This window comes from Balaenoptera physalus, assembly GCF_965194825.1.
Source record: "Balaenoptera physalus genome assembly, chromosome: 8".
Lineage (NCBI taxonomy): Eukaryota > Metazoa > Chordata > Mammalia > Artiodactyla > Balaenopteridae > Balaenoptera > Balaenoptera physalus.
Genome location: NC_138887.1, coordinates 61,822,925 through 61,847,506, shown reverse-complemented (window position 1 = coordinate 61,847,506; position 24,582 = coordinate 61,822,925). Strand labels below are relative to the sequence as shown.

General features: G+C 36.1%; 1 protein-coding gene across 4 annotated transcripts in view; it reads left to right on the top strand.

Annotated features, from left to right (window-relative positions):
- Positions 1-24,582, top strand: part of GLCCI1 (glucocorticoid induced 1) — a 127,619-nt gene that overhangs the window by 91,881 nt on the left and 11,156 nt on the right. For all 4 annotated transcript variants that reach the window (XM_082471852.1, XM_082471853.1, XM_082471855.1 and 1 more), the window contains exons 5-6: positions 10,101-10,253; positions 18,079-18,289. In XM_082471852.1, coding sequence (XP_082327978.1) covers positions 10,101-10,253; positions 18,079-18,289 — 364 coding nt within the window. The remainder of the gene's footprint in view (positions 1-10,100; positions 10,254-18,078; positions 18,290-24,582) is intronic.

Here is a 24,582-nt window from a genome sequence, read left to right as displayed (position 1 = left end):
TATTTTACCCCTATCTGACTTAGGAAGAAATGGAGAATTCATTTTTTTGTCCTCCCCACCCTACCCCAAACATGTACTCACATACCCCATGGAACAAACTTCGGGAAATGCTATTCTAGACCAAATTTACTTACAAATGTTAACGTAAATTTTAGTAAATCAAATATAGTCATATAGCAGGAGAAACCCAAGTAGTGTATCAAAAAAATCTAATTAGGGCTTGTTTCACAAATGTAAGGATAATTCAACATTAGGAAATGTATTAGGTTAGTTCATTGCATCAGAAAGTCAAAGTAGATGCTGAAAAACATAATAACACTTGATAAAAATTCAGTATCCATATGTGATAAAAACTTATCCTAAAATAGGACACTTCCTAATGGAACTAACTGCAAATGTAGTTAGATCCTAACAATAAAATACTGGAAGTATTTCTGTTAAAATAAAAATGAAGTCATAGATGTCTGTAATTATTGATGTTATTTGCTAGTAGTTTAGAGGTTCTAAACAGAACAGTAAGAAATGTTATCACTATGTGCATACGATATTGTTGTATATTTAGAAAATCAAAGTGAATTTACTAAACTATTAAAACTGATGATAGGATGGCTAAAATGGAAGATATTGACAATACCAAGTATTGATAAGGATGTGAAGCAACCAGAACAGCCACACATTGCTGGTGGCAACACAAAATGGTACAGCTACTTTGGAAAGAAGTTTGGCATTTTCTTAAGAAGTTAAACATACACTGACCATATAGCCCAGGAATTCCACTCTTTGGTATCTGTCCACAAGAAATAAAAACATATGTCTACACAGTGACTTCTATATCATTGTTCATGGCAGCAGTATCTATAAGAGTCAAAAAATGGAACCCAACAAATACCCATGAACTGGTAAATGGATAAACAACACTTCATACATCCATATAGTGTAATACTATTCGGCAGTAAAAAGGAAGGAACTACTGGTACTTACAACAACATGGTTGAATCTCAGAAACATCATGCCAAGTGAAAGAAGTCAGAAGCAAAAGGCTACATACTATATGATTCATTACATTAAATCCTCAAAAGAGCAAAATGATGCAAAGTATTAGGGGTGGGAATTGACTGTAGAAAAGCCTTAGAGAAATTTTTTGGATGATAGAAGTTTCTAAAATGTGATTATACTGATAATTGGATGACTATATATTTACAAAGCTCAATGAGCTACATACTTAAAATGGGAGGATTTTATTGTATGTCAGTTATACCTCATCAAAGCTGTAAAACAAACATGTAGTTGGCAAGCAAGCCTCAGACATTTCAAGAGAAAATTCACATATGCCTTACTTTTTCTTCTTAATCTGGTAGAATTAATATATTATTCTTATTCTGTTTATTTCAAGCACCTTTTCTGTAAGAGCCCAATGCATTTATAGTATATCTATTGACATATTGATTTAACAGAAAAAATTTATACACTTGTTCCCAATTTACATTGAATTTTTTGGCATTGTAGTTATGTTTAAAAATAATTATCTTTTGCTATACATATTGAAATAGTTGTAGATGAAATATGAAGTCTAGAATGTGCTTTAATATACTCAAAGAACAAAAACAAGTGGATGTTTAGATGAAATAAAGTTAGAAATGTTGATAAGTTTTGGAACTGGATGACGTGCACCTGAGTGTTCATTATACTATTCTGTTTAATTATGTTTATGATTATAATTTTTCACAATAAAAAGGAGAAAAACTGAGAACTGAATGATCAGATAAAATGTAAACATATAAAAATCAGTTGTTTTCTCCTATACTAGTAAAGGTAAACTACTGTTTCCCTCTGCTTATAACATTCCTGACACCAAATGCGTGATATTTTTCTCCCACACCAACCAGTTCTCCGACTCGCCAGACACCAACCAAGTGTCCTACAATTCAGTTATAACACTAACTACGTGGAGTTAGCACAGACCTCACAGATGAAGGACTCCGCCCCACAAAACTGCCCCTCTTCAGATGCCAGTTGAAAGGTCCAGATTTTCATTGTACTTTTGACCTACTGGCTATAAAGAAGGGATTCCCACAGCCCCTTCTTCAGGTTCAGTAACTTGCTGTAACGGCTCAAAGAACTCAGGGAAACACATTTCCTTGTTTATTACAAAGGATATAGTAAAGGATACATACAGATGAACAGCAGGATGAAGAGGTGCACAGGGCAAGGTCTGTAAGTAACTCACGTGCAAGAGCTTCTGCTCGCATGGAGTTGGGGTGTGCCACCCTTCTGGTACATGGATGTGTGTTCACCAACCTGGAAGCTCTCTGAACCCGTACTGTAGGGATGTTTTTGGAGGCTTCATCACATAGGCATGATTAATTATTAACTCAGTCTCCAGCCCCTCTCCTCACCAGAGGATGAGGGGGATGGGGGCTGGACTGGAAGTTCCAGGCTTCTAATCATGGCTTCTTTCTTGTGACCAGCCCCCCAATTCGGAACCTATTCAGGAACCCACCAAGAGTCACCTCATTAGAACAAAGAACTTTTGGTCCTATCTCCCAGGAAATTCCAAGGGATTTAGGAGCTATGTGTCAGGACTGGTGTCAAAAACCAAATATTGGAACAAAAGATGCTCCTAGTGCCCCTGTCCCTCAGGAAATTACAAGATTTTAGGAACTCTGTGTCACGAACCAGGGGTAGAAACCAAGTACATATTTCTTATTATGTTACAACTAGCAATAACATGTTAGTATATATATAATGAAAAATATAAAATGCCTAGGCTTAAAAGCAATATGCAAACTATAAGACTTTATTGAGGATATGAAATATAAAATAGAGACAAATGGGAAGTCATTCATGCATGGGAAGACAATATTTTTCAAATAGTAATTTGCCCAAAATTAACGTACAAATTGAGTTCCAATGGAAATGTAAAAGGAATTGTTTTATTACTTTAAAAGTTATTTTCAAAGGTAATATGGAAAAGTAATGCCAGTTAAAAAGAAAATTTGAAAAGGCTTTCCCTGTAGGATACCAAAATGCAAAATGTAACTGCCATAAAGTTATAGCAGTTAAAGTGGAGCTCTGTATAGGGATTATCAAGTAACAACTCAAGGAAATCAAATACAGAATCCATAAAGAAATGTTGGGGCAGTTTGATTACTATGTGGGAAAAAAATACTACTTCATAACATACACAAAAATAAATCATGGTAGGTTAAATATTTAAATATGAAAAACCATAAAAGTACTGAAAGATATTTCATACTAAAGTAAACAGTAAATGTATGACAAAGAGTTACAACTTTAATATGAAAAAAGCTTATGCATTAATAATGAGACAAAGGACATTCGTGGGCACAAGTTTACAGATGGCAGGAGCACAGCACTGAGTGTGGGAAATATATTATTCATTTAATCAATGACTAGCTGTCTACCTCATTATGAATCATATATATCAACTTTAATCATTCAGAATAAGGTAGAGATCATATACTGTTCTTCTTTTTTACCTTGTTCATCTTTATTTTTCTTATTTCCTTTCTGTTCTTTAAGTTCCTTGAGCATCAAAAGGCTTGTCTTACACTTTGTCGTACCTCCTGCAGGACAGCTATGAGAGGTCGTCAATTTTTGACAACTCCTCCAAAGGACTTTTTTATTTTTTTTCATTTTCTTTTCTTTTTAATCAGTCATCAATTTTGTACACATCAGTGTATACATGTCAATCCCAATCGCCCAATTCAGCACACCACCATGCCCACCCCACCGTGGTTTTCCCCCCTTGGTGTCCATACATTTGTTGTCTACATGTGTGTCTCAACTTCTGCCCTGCAAACCGGTTCATCTGTACCATTTTTCTAGGTTCCACATATATGCGTTAATATACGATATTTGTTTTTCTCTTTCTGACTTACTTCACTCTGTATGACAGTCTGTAGATGCATCCACGTCTCAACAAATGACTCAATTTCGTTCCTTTTTATGGCTGAGTAATATTCCATTGTATATATGTACCACATCTTCTTTATCCATTCGTCTGTCAATGGGCACTTAGGTTGTTTCCATGACCTGGCTATTGTAAATAGTGCTGCAGTGAACATTGGGGTGCACGTGTCTTTTTGAATTACGGTTTTCTCTGGGTATATGCCCAGTAGTGGGATTGCTGGATCATATGGTAGTTCTATTTTTAGTTTTTAAGGAACCTCCATATTGTTTTCCATAGTGGCTGTATCAATTTACATTCCCACCAACAGTGCAAGAGGGTTTCCTTTTCTCCACACCCTCTCCAGCATTTGTTGTTTGTAGATTTTCTGATGATGCCCATTCTAACTGGTGTGAGGTGATACCTCATTGTAGTTTTGATTTGCATTTCTCCTATAATTAGTGATATTGAGCATCTTTTCATGTGCTTCTTGGCCATCTGCATGTCTTCTTTGGAGAAATGTCTATTTAGGTCTTCTGCCCATTTTTGGATTGGGTTGTTTGTTTCTTTAATATTGAGCTGAATGAGCTGTTTATATATTTTGGAGATTAATCCTTTGTCCGTTGATTCATTTGCAAATATTTTCTCCCATTCTGAGGGTTGTCTTTTCGTCTTGTTTATGGTTTCCTTTGCTGTGCAAAAGCTTTGACGTTTCATTAGGTCCCATTTGTGTATTTTTGTTTTTATTTCCATTACTCTAGGAGGTGGATCAAAAAAGATCTTGCTGTGATTTATGTCAAAGAGTGTTCTTCCTATGTTTTCCTCTAAGAGTTTTATAGTGTCTGGTCTTACGTTTAGGTCTTGAATCCATTTTGAGTTTATTTTTGTGTATGGTGTAGGGAGTATTCTAATTTCATTCCTTTACATGTAGCTGTCCATTTTTCCCAGCACCACTTATTGAAGAGACTTTCTTTTCTCCATTGTATATTTTTGCCTCCTTTGTCATAGATTAATTGACCATAGGTGCGTGGGTTTATCTCTGGGCTTTCTATCTTGTTCCATTGATCTATGTTTCTGTTTTTGTACCAGTACCATACTGTCTTGATTACTGTAGCTTTGTAGTATAGTCTGAAGTCAGGGAGTCTGATTCCTCCAGCTCCGTTTTTTTCCCTCAAGACTGCTTTGGCTATTTGGGGTCTTTTGTGTCTCCATACAAATTTTAAGATGATTTGTTCTAGTTCCATAAAAAATGCTATTGGTAATTTGATAGGGATTGCATTGAATCTGTAGATTGCTTTCGGTAGTATAGTCATTTTCACAATATTGATTCTTCCAATCCAAGAACATGGTATATCTCTCCATCTGTTGGTATCATCTTTAATTTCTTTCATCAGTGTCTTATAGTTTTCTGCATACAGGTCTTTTGTCTCCTTAGGTAGGTTTATTCCGAAGTATTTTATTCTTTTTGTTGCAATGGTAAATGGGAGTGTTTCCTTAATTTCTCTTTCAGATTTTTTATTAGTGTATAGAAATGCAAGAGATTTCTGTGCATTAACTTTGTATCCTGCTACTTTACAAAATTCATTGATTAGCTCCAGTAGTTTTCTGGTAGCATCTTTAGGATTCTCTCTGTACAGTATCATGTCATCTGCAAACAGTGACAGTTTTACTTTTTTTCCTATTTGGATTCCTTTTATTTCTTTTTCTTCTCTGATTGCCGTGGCTAGGACTTCCAAAACTATGTTGAATAATAGTGGTGAGAGTGGACATCCTTATCTCATTCCTGATATTAGAGGAAATGCTTTCAGTTTTTCACCATTGAGAATGATGTTTGCTGTGGGTTTGTCGTATATGGCCTTTATTATGTTGAGGTAGGTTTCCTCTGTGCCCACTTTCTGGAGAGTTTTTTATCATAAATGGGTGTTGAATTTTGTCAAAAGCTTTTTCTGCATCTATTGAGATGATCATATGGTTTTTATTCTTCAATTTGTTAATATGGTGTATCACATTGATTGATTTGCATATATTGAAGAATCCTTGCATCTCTGGGATAAATCCCACTTGATCGTGGTGTATGATCCTTTTAATGTGTTGTTGTATTCTGTTTGCTAGTATTTTGTTGAGGATTTTTGCATCTATGTTCATCAGTGATATTGGTCTGTAATTTTCTTTTTTTGTACTATCTTTGTCTGGTTTTGGTATCAAGGTGATGGTGGCCTCATAGAATGAGTTTGGGAGTGTTCCTTCCTCTGCAATTTTTTGGAAGAGTTTGAGAAGGATGGGTGTTAGCTCTTCTCTAAATGTTTGATAGAATTCACCTGTGAAGCCATCTGGTCCTGGACTTTGTTTGTTGGAAGATTTTTAATCACAGTTTCAATTTCATTACTTGTGATTGGTCTGTTCATATTTTCTGTTTCTTCCTGGTTCAGTCTTGGAAGGTTATACCTTTCTAAGAATTTGTCCATTTCTTCCAGGTTGTCCATTTTATTGGCATAGAGTTGCTTGTAGTAGTCTCTTAGGATGCTTTGTATTTCTGTGGTGTCTGTTGTAACTTCTCCTTTTTCATTTCTAATTTTATTGATTTGAGTCCTCTCCCTCTTTTTCTTGATGAGTTTGGCTAATGGTTTATCAATTTTCTTTATCTTCTCAAAGAACCAGCTTTTAGTTTTATTGATCTTTGCTATTGTTTTCTTTGTTTCTATTTCATTTATTTCTGCTCTGATCTTTATGATTTCTTTCCTTCTGCTAACTTTGGGTTTTGTTTGTTCTTCTTTCTCTAGTTCCTTTAGGTGTAAGTTTAGATTGTTTACTTGAGATTTTTATTGTTTCTTTAGGTAGGCTTGTATAGCTATAAACTTCCCTCTTAGAACTGCTTTTGCTGCATCCCATAGGTTTTGGATCGTCGTGTTTTCATTGTCATTTGTCTCTAGGTATTTTTTGATTTTCTCTTTGATTTCTTCAGTGATGTCTTGGTTATTTAGTAACGTATTGGTTAGCCTCCATGTGTTTGTGTTTTTTACGTTTTTTTCCCTGTAATTCATTTCTAATCTCATAGCATTGTGGTCAGAAAAGATGCTGGATATGATTTCAATTGTCTTAAGTTTACTGAGGCTTGATTTGTGACCCAAGATGTGATCTATCCTGGAGAATGTTCCGTGCGCACTTGAGAAGAAAGTGTAATCTGCTGTTTTTGGATGGAATGTCCTATAAATATCAATTAAATCTATCTGGTCTATTGTGTCATTTAAAGCTTCTGTTTCCTTATTTATTTTCATTTTGGATGATCTGTCGTTTGGTGTAAGTGAGGTGTTAAAGTCCCCCACTATTATTGTGTTACTGTCGATTTCCTCTTTTATAGCTGTTAGCAGTTGCCTTATGTATTGAGGTGCTCCTATGTTGGGTGCATATATATTTATAATTGTTATATCTTCTTCTTGGATTGATCCCTTGATCATTATGTAGTGTCCTTCCTTGTCTCTTGTAACATTCTTTATTTTAAGGTCTATTTTATCTGATATGAGTATAGCTACTACAGCTTTCTTTTGATTTCCATTTGCATGGAATATCTTTTTCCATCCCCTCACTTTCAGTCTGTATGTGTCCCTAGGTCTGAAGTGGGTCTCTTGTAGACAGGATATATATGGGTCTTGTATTTGTATCCATTCAGCAAGCCTGTGTCTTTTGGTTGGAGCATTAAATCCATTCACATTTAAGGTAATTACCGATATGTATGTTCCTATGACCATTTTCTTAATTGTTTTGGGTTTGTTTTTGTAGGTCCTTTTCTTCTCTTGTGTTTCCCACTTAGAGAAGTTCCTTTAGCATTTGTTGTAGAGCTGGTTTGGTGGTGCTGAATTCTCTTAGCTTTTGCTTGTCTATAAAGGTTTTGATTTCTCCATCAAATCTAAATGAGATCCTTGTGGGTAGAGTAATCTTGGTTGTAGGTTCTTCCCTTTCATCACTTTAAGTATACCATGCCACTCCCTTCTGTCTTGTAGAGTTTCTGCTGAGAAATCAGCTCTTAACCTTATGGGGGTTCCCTTGTATGTTATTTGTCTTTTTCCCTTGCTGCTTTCAATAATTTTTCTTTGTCTTTAATTTTTGCCAATTTGATTACTATGTGTCTTGGTGTGTTTCTCCTTGGGTTTATCCTGTATGGGACTCTCTGCACTTCCTGGACTTGGGTGGCTATTTCCTTTCCCATGTTAGGGAAGTTTTTGACTATAATCTCTTCAAATATTTTCTCTGGTCCTTTCTCTTTCTCTTCTCCTTCTGGGACCCCTATAATGCGAATGTTGTTGCAGTTAATGTTGTCCCAGAGGTCTCTTAGGCTGTCTTCATTTCTTTTCATTCTTTTTTCTTTATTCTGTTCCACAGCAGTGAATTCCACCATTCTGTCTTCCAGGTCACTTATCCATTCTTCTGCCTCAGTTATTCTGCTGTTGATTCCTTCTAGTGTAGTTTTCATTTCAGTTATTGTATTGTTCATCTCTGTTTGTTTGTTCTTTAATTCTTCTAGGTCTTTGTTAAACACTTCTTGCATCTTCTCGATCTTTGCCTGCATTCTTATTTCGAGGTCCTGGATCATCTTCACTATCATTATTCTGAATTCTTTTTCTGGAAGGTTGTCTATCTCCACTTCATTTAGTTGCTTTTCTGGGGTTTTATCTTGTTCCTTCTTCTGGTATATAGCCCTCTCCCTTTTCATCTTGTCTATCTTTCTGTGAATGTGGTTTTTGTTCCACAGGCTGCAGGACTGTAGTTTTTCTTGATTCTGCTGCCTGCCCTCTGGTGGTTGAGGCTATCTAAGAGGCTTGATGGGAGGCTCTGGTGGTGGGTAGAGCTCACTGTTGCTGTGGTGGTCAGAGCTCAGTAAAACTTTAATCCACTTGACTGTTGATGGGTGGGGCTGGGTTCCCTCCCTGTTGGTTGTTTTGCCTGAGGCAACCCAACACTGGAGCCTACCTGGGCTCTTTGGTGGGCTTAATGACAGACTCTGGGAGGGCTCACACCAAGGAGTACTTCCCAGAACTTCTGCTGCCAGTGTCCTTGTCCCCACGGTGAAACAGAGCCACCCCCCACCTCTGCAGGAGACCTTCCAATACTAGCAGGTAGGTCTGGTTTAGTCTCTCCCAGCGTCACTGCTCCTTCCCCTGGGTCCCGATGTGCACACTATTCTGTGTGCGCCCTCCAAGAGTGGGGTCTCTGTTGCCCCCAGTCCTGCTGAAGTCCTGCAATCAATTCCCACTAGGCTTCAAAGTCTGATTCTCTATGAATTCCTCCTCCCGTTGCCGGACCCCCAGGTTGGGAAGCCTGGCGTGGGGCTCAGAACCTTCACTCCAGTGGGTGGACTTCTGTGGTATAAGTGTTCGCCAGTCTGTGAGTCACCCACCCACCAGTTATGGGATTTGATTTTACTCTGATTGCGCCCCTCCTACCGTCTCATTGTGGCTTCTCCTTTGTCTTTGGATGTGGGGTATCGTTTTTGGTGAGTTCCAGTGTCTTCCTGTCGATGATTGTCCAGCAGCTAGTTGTGATTCTGGTGTTCTCGCAAGAGGGAGTGAGAGCACGTCCTTCTACTCCGCCATCTTGGTTCCTCTCCGCCAAAGGACTTTTGAAAACAACCTTATAGTTAAGTGAGTGTTACTGAACTTAACATGATGTTGTTGCCACACTACTTAGTAATCCAAAAGGCTTTCTTAAATGGTTGATAAAATGGAAATGAAAAATACTAGAAGGTAATTGTCACAGGGCAGGGAACAAATCTTTTAAACACATACACAAGCACAGAGCAGAGCTGAAGTTTCACATGATACACTCAACTTACATGATTTCAACTATGCTTTTTCAGTAAAAACAAAAAAGAAAAAAAATTAAACAGCGCAGAGGACACTTGATTTCTGCCATTCTACTGGAAAAGTGTATACAGTTTACAAGCCTACTTAGTTACATAAAGGATTTATAAAGGATTATTATACTTACATAAAGGATTATTTTGACTCCGTAATTTTTACCTTACTTCCTTACTTTGGAACCTAAACTGCTGTATGTGTATCTGTATTTATATTGTATTTGAAATTTCAAAATAACTCTGCTCATTGAGTTTCTCTTTTAAGATTTACCATGCTCTTTAGTTCTTGATTTCTTTGGCCACAAATAATTTGGTAACACCTTATCTTCTGTTTTGTAGGCTACTGGATCAAGATCAGTCCCTATGCCACTGTCAAATGTATCAGTGCCAAAATCATCTGTTTCACGTGTGCCCTGCAATGTAGAAGGAATAAGTCCTGAATTAGAAAAGGTATTCATTAAAGAAAATAACGGGAAAGAGGAAGTGTCCAAGGTAAGGTTACATGGGATGTTTGAATCACTTTTTTCTTTAATATTGTGGACTGTCTCAAAAGTTTTTTTGGGGGGGGGGTTACAGCTTTATTAGATATAATTCACATACCATACAGTTTACCCATTTAAAGTGTACAAGTCAGTGGTTTTTAGCATATTCACAGAGTTGTGCAACCAATACCGCAGTCAACTTTACAGCTTTTTCATCACCCCAAAAAGAAACTCCATACCCTTTAGCAGTCATCTCTTATTTTCCTTCAGTGAGGCAACAACTAATCTACTTTCTACGTCTATGAATTGGCCTGTTCTAGATATTTCATATAAATGCAGTCATGCAATATATGGCCTTTGTAACAGGTGTTTTTCACTGAGCATAATGTTTTTAAGGTTCACCTACAGTGTAATATGTATCAGTACTTCATTCCTTTTTATTGCTAAATAATATTCAATCATACAGATTTTATTATCCAGTCATTAATTGATAAACATTTCCATTGTTTCTACTTTTTGGCTATTATGAGTAATGCTGCTATGAAGTTTATATACAAGTTTTTGTGTGAACATGATGTTTTCATTTCTGTTGAGTATATACCCATGAGTGGAATTGCTTGTATGGTAACTCTTTGTTTAACCTTTTGAGAAGCTGCCAGACTACTTTCCAAAGTGGCTGCACTGCACCATTTTACATCCCCACCAGCTGTGTCTGAAGGTTCCAATTTCTCCATCTTCAGCAACACTTGTAATTATGTGTCTTTTTTATTGTAGCCATTCTAGTGGATGTGAAGTGGTATCTCATCATGGTGTTGACCATTTGTATATCTTCTTTGGAAAACTGTCTATTTAGATCCTTTGCCCATTTCAAAATTAGGTTGTCTTTTTACTATTGCTTGGTAAAAGGTCTTTATAAAGTTCTTACCTTCTAGATAAAAATCCCTTATTAGATATATGGTTTGAAAATATCTCCTATTCTGTGGGTTGTCTTTTCACTTTTCATTTTCTTTTGGGTCATATCTAAAAGATTGCCTAATCTAAGGTCACAATGATTTATTCTTGTGTTTTCTTCTAAGAGTTTTATGGTTTTAGCTTTCTCTTATATTTAGGTCTCTGATCTATTTGAATTAATCAAAAATACTTTATAAATTACCTCTGTCCCAGAAAGGAAATCTGGACACTCCTGCATATGAACCTATATTTGACCACATTTTAAAGATATACTCAACAAAAAAACATCAAGTAGCATTTGGCTTAATTATCTATCTGATGGTTTTTTAGAACTAAAATATGATTTAATTTATGTCAAATGTGTATCTAATTCCTTCAAATAATGTGTAGGTTTTAAAACTGATTTAGAGTTCATCTCAAAATTCACACAGTTCAATATTATATTTATAAAACTGAAAAAGAAACTTTTTCCAACTCTGAATATTGCTTAGCAGATATAAGCATTAATCACAGTTTATTGTATATGCTTCCAAATATGTGTATGTATACTAATATATATTGAATCACCGTATGAATGTACCATAATTTAAAAGTCCCCTACTGATGGGCATTTAGATTGTTTTCAGTTTTTGTCATCATAAGCAGCGCTTTAGAAAACATAGCGTACTCTTGGCAGACAATTCCCTGGCTGTGAAACTGCTGGGTCAAACCATTTGCACGTTTTAAATTTTGATGAATATTGCTAAAATTACCATCCCAAAAGGTTGTGCCAGTTTACTCTCCCTAGAGTTAAATTTTTATGTTATATTCATTAGGCCAAAAAGGAACCCTTTGGAAATTGTGCTCTTAGCTTAGCTGTGTATACCATTAAAATGTTTCCTTTATACATTAAGTAACATTTAAGAACAGTAATGTAAGGAAGTAAAATTGGTCTAATTTTTTTAGGATGAGATAATCAGACACATATTTGCTAATTCTTTAAGAACTGCTAAGCAAAACTATACTAGAAGATGAAACTTAGTAACATAGTTCTGCTTGAATACACTTTCTTCTCACATGCACACAGAACATTCTCCAGGACAGATCATGTCTTGGGTCACAAGCCTCAGAAAATTTAAGAAAATTGAAATCATATCAAGCATCTTTTCTGACTACAACACTATGAGACTGGAAATCAGTTCCAGGAAAAAAACTGTAAAAAACACAAATACATGGAGGCTAAACAGTACGCTACTAAATAACCAAGAGATCACTGAAGAAATTAAAGAAGAAATTAAAAAATACATAGAAACAAATGACAACGAAAACACAGTGATCCAAAATCTATGGGATGCAAGAAAAGCACTTCTAAGAGGCAAGTTTATAGCAATTCAATCTCACCTCAAGAACCAAGAAAAATCTCAAATAAACAATCTAACCTTACACCTAAAGCAACTAGAGAAACAAGAACAAGGAAAACCCAGAGTCAGTAGAAGGAAAGAAATCATAAAGATCAGAGAAGAAATAAATGAAATAGAAATGATGAAAATAATAGCAAAGATCAATGAAACTAAAAGTTGGTTCTTTGAGAAGATAACCAAAATTGATAAACCTTTAGCCAAGACTCATCAAGAAAAAAAGGGAAAGGACACAGATCAATAAAATTAGAAATGAAAATGGAGAAATCTCAACTGACACTGCAGAAATACAAAGGATTATAAGAGACTACTACAAACAATTATATGCCAATGAAATGGACAACCTGGAAGAAATGGACAAATTCTTGGAAAGGGACAATTTTCCAAGACTGAACCAGGAAGAATTAGAAAATATAAACAAGTAATGATATTGAAACTGTAATTAAAAATCTTCCAACAAACAAAAGTGCAGGACCGGATGGCTTCTTAGGCAAATTCTATAAAACATTTAGAGAAGAGCTAACCCTGATCCTTCTCAAACTCTTCCAAAAAATTTCAGAGGGAGGAACACTCCCAAATTCATTCTACAAAGCCACCATCACCCTGATACCAAAACCAGACAAAGACGTCACAAAGAAAGAAAACTACAGGCCAATATCACTGATGAACATAGATGCAAAAATCCTCAAAAAAATACTAGCAAACAGAATCCAACATCACATTAAAAGGATCTTACACCATGATCAAGTGGGATTTATCCCAGGAATGCAAGGATTCTTCAGTATATGCAAATCAATCAATGTGATACACCATATTAACAAATTAAGGAATAAAAACCACATGATCATCTCAATAGACTCAGAAAAAACTTTTGACAAAATTCAACACCATTTATGATAAAAACTCTCCAGAAAATGGGCGTAGAGGGAACTTACCTCAACATAATAAAGGCCATATATGATAAACCCACAGCAAACATCATACTCAATGGTAAAAAAATTGAAAGCATTTCCACTAAGATCAGGAACAAGACAAGGATGTCCACTCTTGCCACTCTTATTCAACATGGTTTTGGAAGTCCTAGCCATGGCAATCAGAGAAGAAAAATAAAAGGAACACAAATTGGAAAAGAAGAAGTAAAACTGTCACTGTTTGCAGATGATATGATACTATACATAGAAAATCCTAAAGATGCCACCAGAAAACTACCAGAACTAATCACTGAATTTGGTAAAGTTGCAGGATACAAAATTAATGCACAGAAATCTCTTGCATTCCTATACACTAACAATGAAAAATCAGAAAGAGAAATTAAGGAAACAATCCCATTTACTATCGCAACAAAAAGAACAAAATACCTAGGAATAAACCTACCTAAGGAGGCAGAAAACCTGTACTCAGAAAACTATAAAACACTGATGAAAGAAATTAAAAATGATATAAACAGATGGAGAAATGTACCATGTTCTTGGACTGGAAGAATCAATATTGTGAAATGACTATACTACCCAAAGCAATCTACAGATTCAGTGCAATCCCTATCAAACTACCAATGGCATTCTTCACAGAATTAGAACAAAAAATTTTACAATTTGTGTGGAAATGCAAAAGACCCCGAATAGCCAAAGCAACCTTGAGAAACAAAAACGGAGCTGGAGGAATCCCTGACTTCAAACTCTACTACAAAGCTACAGTAATCAAGACAGTATGGTACTGGCACAAAAACAGAAATGTAGATCAGTGGTGCAGGATAGAAAGCCCAGAGATAAACCCACACACATATGGTCACCTAATTTATGACAAAGGAGGCAAGAACATACAATGGAGAAAAGACAGCCTCTTTAATAAGTGGTGATGAGAAAACTGGACAGCTACATGTAAAAGAATGAAATTAGAACACTCCCTAACACCATACACAAAAATAAACTCCAAAAGGATTAAAGACCTAAATGTAGGACCAGACACTATAAAACTCTTAGAGGAAAACATAGGAAAAACACATCTTTTTTGACCCACCTCCTAGAGTAATGAAAATAAAACCAAAAATAAACAAATGGGACCTAATGAAACTTAAAAGCTTTTGCACAGCAAAGGAAACCATACACAAGACAAAGAAACAGCTCTCAGAATGGAAGAAAATATTTGCGAATAAAGCAACGGTCAAAGGATTAATCTCTAAAATATACAAACAGTTCATGGAGCTCAATATCAAAAAAACAAACAACCCAATTAAAAAATGGGCAGAAGACCTAAATAGTCATTTCACCAAAGAAGACATACAGATGGCTAAGAAGCACGTGAAAAGATGCTCAACATCACTAATTATTAGAGAAATGCAAATCAAAACTACAGTGAGGTATCATCTCACACCGGTCAGAATGGCCATCAAAAAATCTATGAACAGTAAATGCTGGAGAGGGTGTGGAGAAAAGGGAACCCTCCTACACTGTTGGTGGGAATGTATATTGATACAGCCACTATGGAGAACAGTATGGAGGTTCCTTAAAAAACTAAAAATAGAACTACCATAATATGACCCAGCAATCCCACTACTGGGAATATACCCTGAGAAAACCATAATTCAAAAGGACACATGTACCCCAATGTTCATTGCAGCAATATTTACAATAGCCAGGTCATGGAAACAACCTAAATGTCCAATGATAGATGAATGGATAAAGATGTGGTACATATATACAATGGAATATTACTCAGCCATAAAAAGGAATGAAATTGGGATGTGGATGGACCTAGAGATGTGGATGGGCCTAGAGTCTGTCATACAGAGTGAAGTAAGCCAGAAAGGGAAAAACAAATATAGTATATTAAGACATATCTGTGCAATCTAGAAAAATGTTACAGATGAACCTATTTGTAGGGTAGGAATAGAGACGCAGATGTAGAGAATGGACATGTGAACACGGGGGGAAGGGGAAGGTGGGACAAATTGGGAGATTAGGTTTGACATAAATACACTACCATGTGTAAAATAGATAGCTAGTGGGAACCTGCTGTATAGCACAGGGAGCTCAGCTCGGTGCTCTGCGATGACCTAGATGGATGGGATGGGGCGGGGGGGCGGGAGGGAGGTCCAAGAGGGAGGAGATATAGGTATACATATAGCTGATTCACTTCATTTTACAGCAGAAACTAACACAACATTGTAAAGCAATTTTACTCCAATTAAAAAAAAATAACATAGTTCTGCTTTTAAGTAAGTCATATTCTAATTTCACAGTAGCCACTTCAGAATTACTCTGGGGTAACCTACACAGTTATAACTAAAATAGTAATTTTAAGAATTTTTAGATTTATGATTAAGTGTGCTTCAAAGTTTTAATAAATCAAAATGTCACCATCAGTGAACCTGTCAGTAGCTTCCTAAGCCTTTATATTTCCCATCATTATTTTGTGTAAATGTGTAAACTTCTAAAATCTGTTTTGTTATTCTAATTCTTCTGAACCCCCTCCCCAACAAAACAGAAGTTGGTTAAGGAAATTGATATATATTATCCAGTTAAAGACTCAGAAATGGGAATATAAAATGATTGTATCAAATAGGACATGAATAAAAGATAACTCAAATTCTTAAACTTTTTTTAGTTACAAATTGATACATTATTCTTTTACTAATTACCAATACTGACATTTTATTAAAGCAGCATTTTCCTTAACTTAAATATCTAAGTTTTAAGAAAGACCTCTGTCATGAAACCCTCATATATTTTCCAAAATGATCTTTCTTTATGGGTTGTTCTGAAAACCTCACACACCTATCACATAATTTTGTCCAAAAAAACCCCCAAAAACCTGCACCAATGATTTATTCTTAGAATTGTTCATTCTAAAATTTAGTGCAGTGTTGTAATTAAAATCTAAGTTTAGTTAAGTAAAAGAAAAATTTTAAATAATAAATAATTTTCTTAGCGTTTGACCAAGTAACTTAATATTCCTTTGGGAATATTTCTTTCCTAAATTGGAAATTTTTACTTTTTTTGTTTGTTGACAAAATTAACTAATATTCCATAATTGAATATTCTCTTTACAGTAGCTTGGTCATCGTCAGGTTGTGAAAATGGTATAGCTTTGGTTTAGCAACTCTGCATAGATAGATGAAGTTTTTATTTTAGGTTTTGACCTTCACTTAATTTGTTGTAGAAAAACATTGATATATTTTGAGTCTTGCCTAATTTTATCTTACTTCATTTTCCCTCTGACAGTGTTTCTAAAATGTCTGAAATGACAAAGCTCAGAGTAATAGCAGTAAGCAGTGAAAATAAGTTGTAAATAAACTAAGAATATATTGGTTCTTTTTTCCTAGCGTTTCAATCTTGTCTATGTAATGACAAAAATACTGTAAATATATACAATTGTATTTGTTGACCTCACTTTGTTAGCATGCTGATGAGCAAGATATATCTTTACAGCAGAAGCAGAGTTAGAAAGAGTCCACTGCAGCTGAAGCTCTGATGCCATTTAATTGACCATGTCACCAGGAGCTCTAAACTTTAAGTTCTTGGGGTTTCCCTGGCGGTGCAGTGGTTAAGAATCCGCCTGCCAATGCAGGGGACACGGGTTCAAGCCCTGGTCTGGGAAGATCCCACATGCTGCGGATCAACTAAGCCCGTGCGCCACAACTACTGAGTCTGTGCTCTAGAGCCTGTGCTCTGCAACAAGAGAAGCCACCGCAACGAAGAGTAAGCCCTCGCTCGCCGCAACTAGAGAAAGCCCGTGCTCAGCAAAGACGACCCAAAGCTGCCAAAAATAAATAAAATAAATAAAATAAATAAATTTATTTAAAAAATAAACTATAGGTTCTTTATTGGTAAAAACATTGTACTTATGAGGTCTAGGGTCTTCTCAGGTCAAAAATATATGATTCATATATGATTCTATGATTATAATTTCATTTCTATTGTTTATTTTTGCCACTCAGAACAATGCATTAGAACTAAGCAAAATTCATTAGTAGTCCTACTCGGTTGGATACCAAATTAGAAGAAATGTTCTGAGTTATCTTAATATCTTCCCTTGAGTACTAATAGAATAAACCTTTTATTATAAATTTTGGGTAAACTGCAAAATCTGTTCCTGGCTTGTAAAAAAAATAATAAGAAGAATGAACAAACGGAAATCCATACCTGTGAATAAGAGATTTCTCTTTTTTTATTATCAAGTCAAAGTGACTTCTTGAGCGGTTTGACTAATTCTTAAAGCAAATGTTTATTGAATGTCTGCTGTGTGCCAGGCACAGTGCTAGGGATACAGTATTAAAAGAAGCCCCTGTCCTTGAAGAGTATTACTGGGAGTGCTGACCTAAAAGTGACTGGCAGAAATTAAGACACAAGATTGGTATCTTTATTCTCTGAAGAATCAACTGTGGTGGCGATAATACTGCAAAATGAAATCAAAAGAAACACCAGAGCTTTCTATATGGATGGAGTATATGAACTGTCACTGATGGTGTGATGGTTGTTGCTCTTCCAGCCTGTGGATATCCCGGATGGTCGGAGAGCCCCGCTCCCTGCTCACTACCGGAGCAGCAGCACGCGCAGCATCGACACGCAGACCCCCTCTGTGCAGGAGCGCAGCAGTAGTTGCAGCAGTCACTCACCCTGTGTCTCCCCCTTCTGCCCCCCGGAATCCCAGGATGGTAGCCCTTGCTCAACAGAGGATTTACTCTATGATCGTGATAAAGGTGAGAATGAAATCATCCATTTAGAGGGTTTGTTATAAGGCCTTGGTCATTCTACTTTCTTTGTCTTAGACCATTACATCACCTTTTTTCTTTCATTGAATGGTGGGATTGTAAAGGATTGGTTGATCTAGGTTGGTTTGTTCATTGGTTTCATGTACCCCCTTCTTTGTGACTTTCGCAAACATCTTCCATAAATGTGTCAGAGGAGCACAGCGCATGGTTATACCAGCTAATGAAAGCTATAAAATGAGTGTGTACAGCTTCACATCATATAACACACAGTTTTTTCCTTGGTATTGTCCAGAGTTAAGGATGGTTATGGTAGAGTTTATGTTCCTTGTGCCTGAGGTTAGATTTCGTATTCAGATTAATTTGGGAGGAAATAATTTCTAAAATAATCTGTTGGAAGAATGAGTATATTTTTAACCAAGTGGGATAAAGTTTAAAAAGTACCTGCAGCACATCAGGGAATATATTATAGTATGTAGATGAGTTATTAACGAACACCAATAAGAGTGCAGAACCCGTGGGGTTTCTTATTGCCTGTCAAGCCCTGCCTGTCCATGTCCTCCTGTCCTCGTGTCAGGCACTTGGCTACCACTGTTCACTCTCTTCTTTCAGTTTCTAGCCCTCTCAGACTCAAGACACCGAAGGTACCTAAGACTGCCCAGCTTCCACCTCCCTAGCTACTTACAAAGAAACACTGAACTTCCTTTGTAACACATTTATTGCTTTTCACCACAGAGGAGAAGATCATAAGCAACACAAATTTTAAAACATGAAAAAATTAAAAGTTTATAGAATCTTACAGGATTTTATGGGCCTTGTCCTGACTTGACCCCCAACCCCCTCAATTTGTTTTATTTTGAGGTATTCATACATTTAAAGTGCCCAAATATTAAGTGCTAAGCCCCCTGAATTTTTACACACGTATGCACTCATGAAACCACTACCTGGATCAAGATATAGAACATTTTTTGCATCCCAGAAGGATCCCTAGCCCCCTTCACAGACAGTATCCTTCTCCTCTCCACCTAGAAGTAACCACTGTTGACTTCCATCATCATAGTCTAATTTTTCCCTGTTACTGGATTTCATAGAAATGGATTGATGCAGTGTGTATTCTTTTGGTCTGGCTTCTTTCAGTCATCATTACGCCTAACTCTCCGCTGAGACGTTAGATGTAAGCTACTTTGGACTTCGTCCTCTGCTTTTATTTCTGTGGGTGGATCTCAACAGTTCTCCCCTTTTCGCCTTTTCCTTATTGGAAGCCTTGTGAACTCTCTTCCTCCATTAAGGTACTGAAAGCAGTACCTTAGTTAGGCATCTCTCTGCTTCAAGTGGAATGTCGATTTTGTAGAATGCAGACTAGGAAACTTTCATTTCACTGAGGCATCCTACGACAGCAAACACTTCAGTCACTTCCTCACATTTTTAGTATGGATGTTTCATAGTAAAACAAACAAGAAAACACCTTGCTTCTAGTAGGAGTATTTGTTTTGAAGGTAAATGGAAATGTTAAATAATCTTAATTTATTGTAGGCTGCAGAGGTGGTATATGGTGAAACAGATCTTGTAAAACCCGTATTTTTTTATTATACCACTAGAAAAGATAAGTGCAGGCCACTTTTGCTACTTATTAGCACTTACAGTTGGGTTAAGATGAAAAGTAAAAATAACAGTGATAATAAGGCTAGGCAGTTAATTCAGAAGTTTTGTTTTCTTCTGAGTTTAATACTGTGGATAGGTGAGAGATGCTGAACCAAAAGGGAGATGTATTAGGAAGTTGATAGATGAATTCCATTTTGGTTAGCTGGTTGTGAGATTGTCTTCTTGGCCTCTATGGGACTATATTTTATGAGGCAATCTCACAGCCAGTTAGAACCACATTCTCTTTATCTATTCATCTGTCCATGGACACTTAGGTTGTTCCCATGTTTTGGCTATTGTGAATAATACTGCAATGAACATGGGAGTGCAGGTATCTCTTTGAGATAGTACAATATTCGGAATTCTGGCTGTTTCTTAGAGAAGTTAGACTTTTTCCTAAGACTTTGCTTTTGGTTGTATATTTTTCTCTATGCCCTTTTATTCTTTTATACCAGATATCTGCCTGCATGACACAAGTTTCTTATCTTTCTTCTGTTCCTCTTGTTTGTTTAATGTAAAATGAGGTCGGTCCACATCATCTCTAAGGCCAACAGTTTTTCCCCTAATAGTTAAAACAAATTTTTTTCTTAGTAAAACAAGGTGATAATACTTGTTTTCATACCTCATACCATTATTGGGGTTAAATGAGATATTGGAACAAAGTGCTTAGCACAACTCTTGGTATGTAGTAAACACTCAGTAAATGGTGCTGGGTGTGACTAATAGTGATTTTTAAAAAAATTTCTTTAGAAACTAAGAAGACTACAGAATCATTTAAGACACTTTTCTGTTTTCTACAAAACTACCTCAGTTTGGGAATTAAGACCTCATGACATAAGTTTCTTAATATATCTGCCATATTTAGCTTTGAGGCATTACTTTGTGATTAAGATCAAGTATATGTTACTGTTCTCTGGAAAAAATGTGTGACCTATTACAATGTGCAGTTTCTAGTTCTCAAATCAGCTACTTTCTTTGTGAAGAGAAAATTAAAATAGTATCTATCTCTTTTATATATGTATGTATATGCGTATGTATACATACACATACATGTATTTTAGGATTGGGAGTGGAGATTTATGTATTTCAACGGAGTTTATGCTGCTGGTTTATTCAAGACACATTTGTTGAACATCTGCTGTATGTCAGGGACTCTACTGGAGAGTGGAGAAATACAGAAGAGTAAGATGTGGTATCTGTTTTTAGGGAATCTGTAGTCTAATAGGGAGTAATAGTAATGTTAACAAGTAATACACTATTATACAAGTATGTTCAGAAAACTAAAGGTACAAAGGAGAGGGAGTTGTCAGTTTTGCAATTTCTGAAACTTACATATTTAAATCATTCAAACTACAGAATAATCTCTGACTCACTACTTCAGAATGGACAGTCCAAATTCTTTTAAGATACTAATTCTAGCTTACAATTTGCATTTTTCCACAGTGAAGCTTACATTGGTCTTTTGTTTCTTTACATTTATTTCCAGTAAAGAGGAAAAAAAAGGAAGCTATAGATTTCTAATAGGTGTGCATCATTAACTCTGAAAACAGAATTGATACTGTAATTTTGTAGTCAACTAGAATTGATTTGGAGTACCTACCTATTCTGTAGTTGCTGTTGTAGACTAGCTAGTTTAGACATCCTTAGGTGCCTGGATTGGCATGCACAGGTGGGGAGAGGGATAGGCATTGTGAGTATATAGCTCTAATGAGAGATGTGCTAGTTAGCTGATTATTTTTCTAGTACTCATCTGTTATATCCTTATCCTTTTCCTGACTTTATTATTTCTGCTTATTCCTAACATCTGTTTTTCTCCATGACACATATATAATTTAAGACCTATAAAATAATTTTAGTTGATTAGCATAGTGGTTGTTCTTTGGCTGTTTCAATTGCAATGCCAGGACAAAAACACTCTCATTATTGAGAAAAGTCCAGCCTTTAAGAGACTATTTTCAGGTTTTAGTTTTTTGGGTTTGGTGGTTTTTTGACAGATTTTTCCAGTGACCTGAAGACTGAAGGCAGCCTGGTAACATGTGTAAAGTTGCTAGGCTTACTAACCTAATAACAGCCACAGTTCCTACATTATGATCTGTGTGGAGAATTCAGGGATCCAGAATAAGAGCTCTTATTATCTTGACATCTTCAGAATATATCCTAAGAGTTAGCCTAAATTCTTCTATATTATCATGCCCAAAATGCAAGGGAGAAAAACAGTCATTTATATAATGTAAATGGCAGTGTCAAATATTAGTTCTTTTAGCAGCTCTGCCAGCTTTCCTTAATAAGGTAGCAAGCCACAAAATCTAGACTTCAGTCTGCCACTTATAGTTGATCTTTGGCACAGTTCACTTAGGCAGGTTGTTATAAAATTCTGCAGTTTTGCAAGATACTGTGGAAACATTGATTATTCTAATCATGATGTCAACTGAACCATTCTACTCAGGTTAACTACCAAGAGATGTATTCCAAGAGTCCATAAATTGATTACTTGGAACTTAAACTATGTTTTCCCACAGGAACAATGTATATCATGTAGATGGAGTTTCCAGGGCAAAATGCATATAAGCCTATTTAACTCATACTATGATGTAACTCATAAATATTAATATTTCTAAACTTTGGGTATTCGGACTGAGCAGCCCATAGTTGCAGGAAAGAAAAAAAAGTATTATCTTTTCAGGATCTAGGGCTGACCCCAGGCAGACTTTTAAAAGAGACTCTTTTTGATATCTTATTCCTTTCTGTATACATTTTAAACTCTATTTACATTCATCTTTAGGGCTCTATTTCTTAACATTCTTTGAGCTTTGCCCTTACCATACTTTAACTCTCCACCTTCTAGATATCCTAATCAGCCAAGATTTTGTGGCACTTTTCTTTTTGTGGTTTATATTGTGAAAATAGATATGTTGGATATACTTCTTTTAGCTACCACACCTTGCAAATTGCTGCTTTTGAGCCTGAATCTGTTTCTCGATCAAAAGATTCTCCCCACATAATTCTAGGATGCTTATTATCCTAGAAGAACCTCTTGCTGGTAAAATTACAAAGAGTGTAGAAATCTTATTCCAACAAAGGAGTTATTCCATAGGTTAAAAAGTGAACTTTTCTAGAATTACATCCCTAAGGTCATCTTCCCTGTTTTGCTTTTTCAAGAGTACATCTAAAATTACATATACTCCCATTATCTGATGCATATAAGAAGCATCCAGTAAATGCCTTTTCCCCCTCTTTTGGAAAATGTCTACAATTTTACTAATGACAGTTGCTGTGCTGGCTTTCTATGGATGAGTTACTATTCTTAATTCAAAATTAGTAGTAAGTATACAACTCAGTTCTAGCAGTTACAACTCAGAGTCTAAAACAAAAGCAAACCAAAATTTATTAATATGTCCGCATATATAATTTCACTTAATCTTCTATTATCTATTTACTAGACTATAAGCTCCATCAAGAGCAGGTAACTTTATTTTGCTCATTACTTTATCCTCAGCAACTAGAGTGGCGCCTAGCATTAGCATGGAGTAGTGCTTAGTCGAGATTTTTTGAGTATTCCTTCTTCATGGTATGTCCATTTTTTTAAGAATATATTTTTATAGCTTTGTTGAAAACATTAGTGTCTTTTTCCTTAAGTGGTTAACTTATATATGTTAGGCTTTTGAATGTTCAGGAAGAGTATGATAATCCTCCCCGCTACCACCAACCAAAAAAAGATAATAAACCGTCACCACTCTAAGATTATGCTAACTTAGTGATGATAGGCCTTTGGTGAGAAAGAAGCCATAAAGTTCAAATTTCCTGTTGAAATTAGGGGAAGGGAAGTAACTTTGCTAAAATCCATCTCGTCTTCTACTCTGATCACGACTGGGGAAAAAATAGGGTATGGGCTAGAGGAAAAGGGGATCTGTTGAATTTTTTTCTCCCTGTTATCTTTTATGTTCCTCTGAGAAGAAATATGGACACACTGAAGCCACTCCTTGCACTGTGTCTCCCTGTGAGACTAACAGAAGGCAGACCCAGTGAAGCTGTTGCCTAAACTCTAAGATTCTACTGAGGAGAAGCATGGAATGTTAGATTGGAACTTGATCGTCTAGTCTAATGAGGACACTAGAGTTGAGATAGATCAAAACAGTGAGGCAGATAGCATGATGGTAACGAACTCTGACTGGTGCAGCCAGGTTGAATCTCTGCTCTGCCACTTACTAATTATGTGTCCTTGGGCAAGTTAGTCAACCTCTCTGTATCTGTTTTCTCACCTGTAAATTAAGGAAAATGATGGCACCTGCCTCATAGGATTGTTATGATGATTAAATTTGCCCAGGTGACTTTACCTTTGTTATCCCCTGTAATATTATCACAATCCTATGAGTAGGGACATTGTCATTATTTTAAGAATGGGGAGCCTAAGGCTTAGAGAAATGAAGTTAACTTTCCTAAATTTTGTGAAGTCCAGATGCCAACAAAGATCTTCTGTAGGAACTTCATGCTACTGCTTGCTGCCTTTGCAGGAGGAATAGCCATTACACAGTCATTCAGCTATGAAAGAGCCTGGTGTGTGGACAACAGTTAAAAAAAAAAAAAATTGTGTGGCTGGAGCATAAGGGTAAATGGTAGGGAGTAGAAAGCAGTGAGAGTGGAGA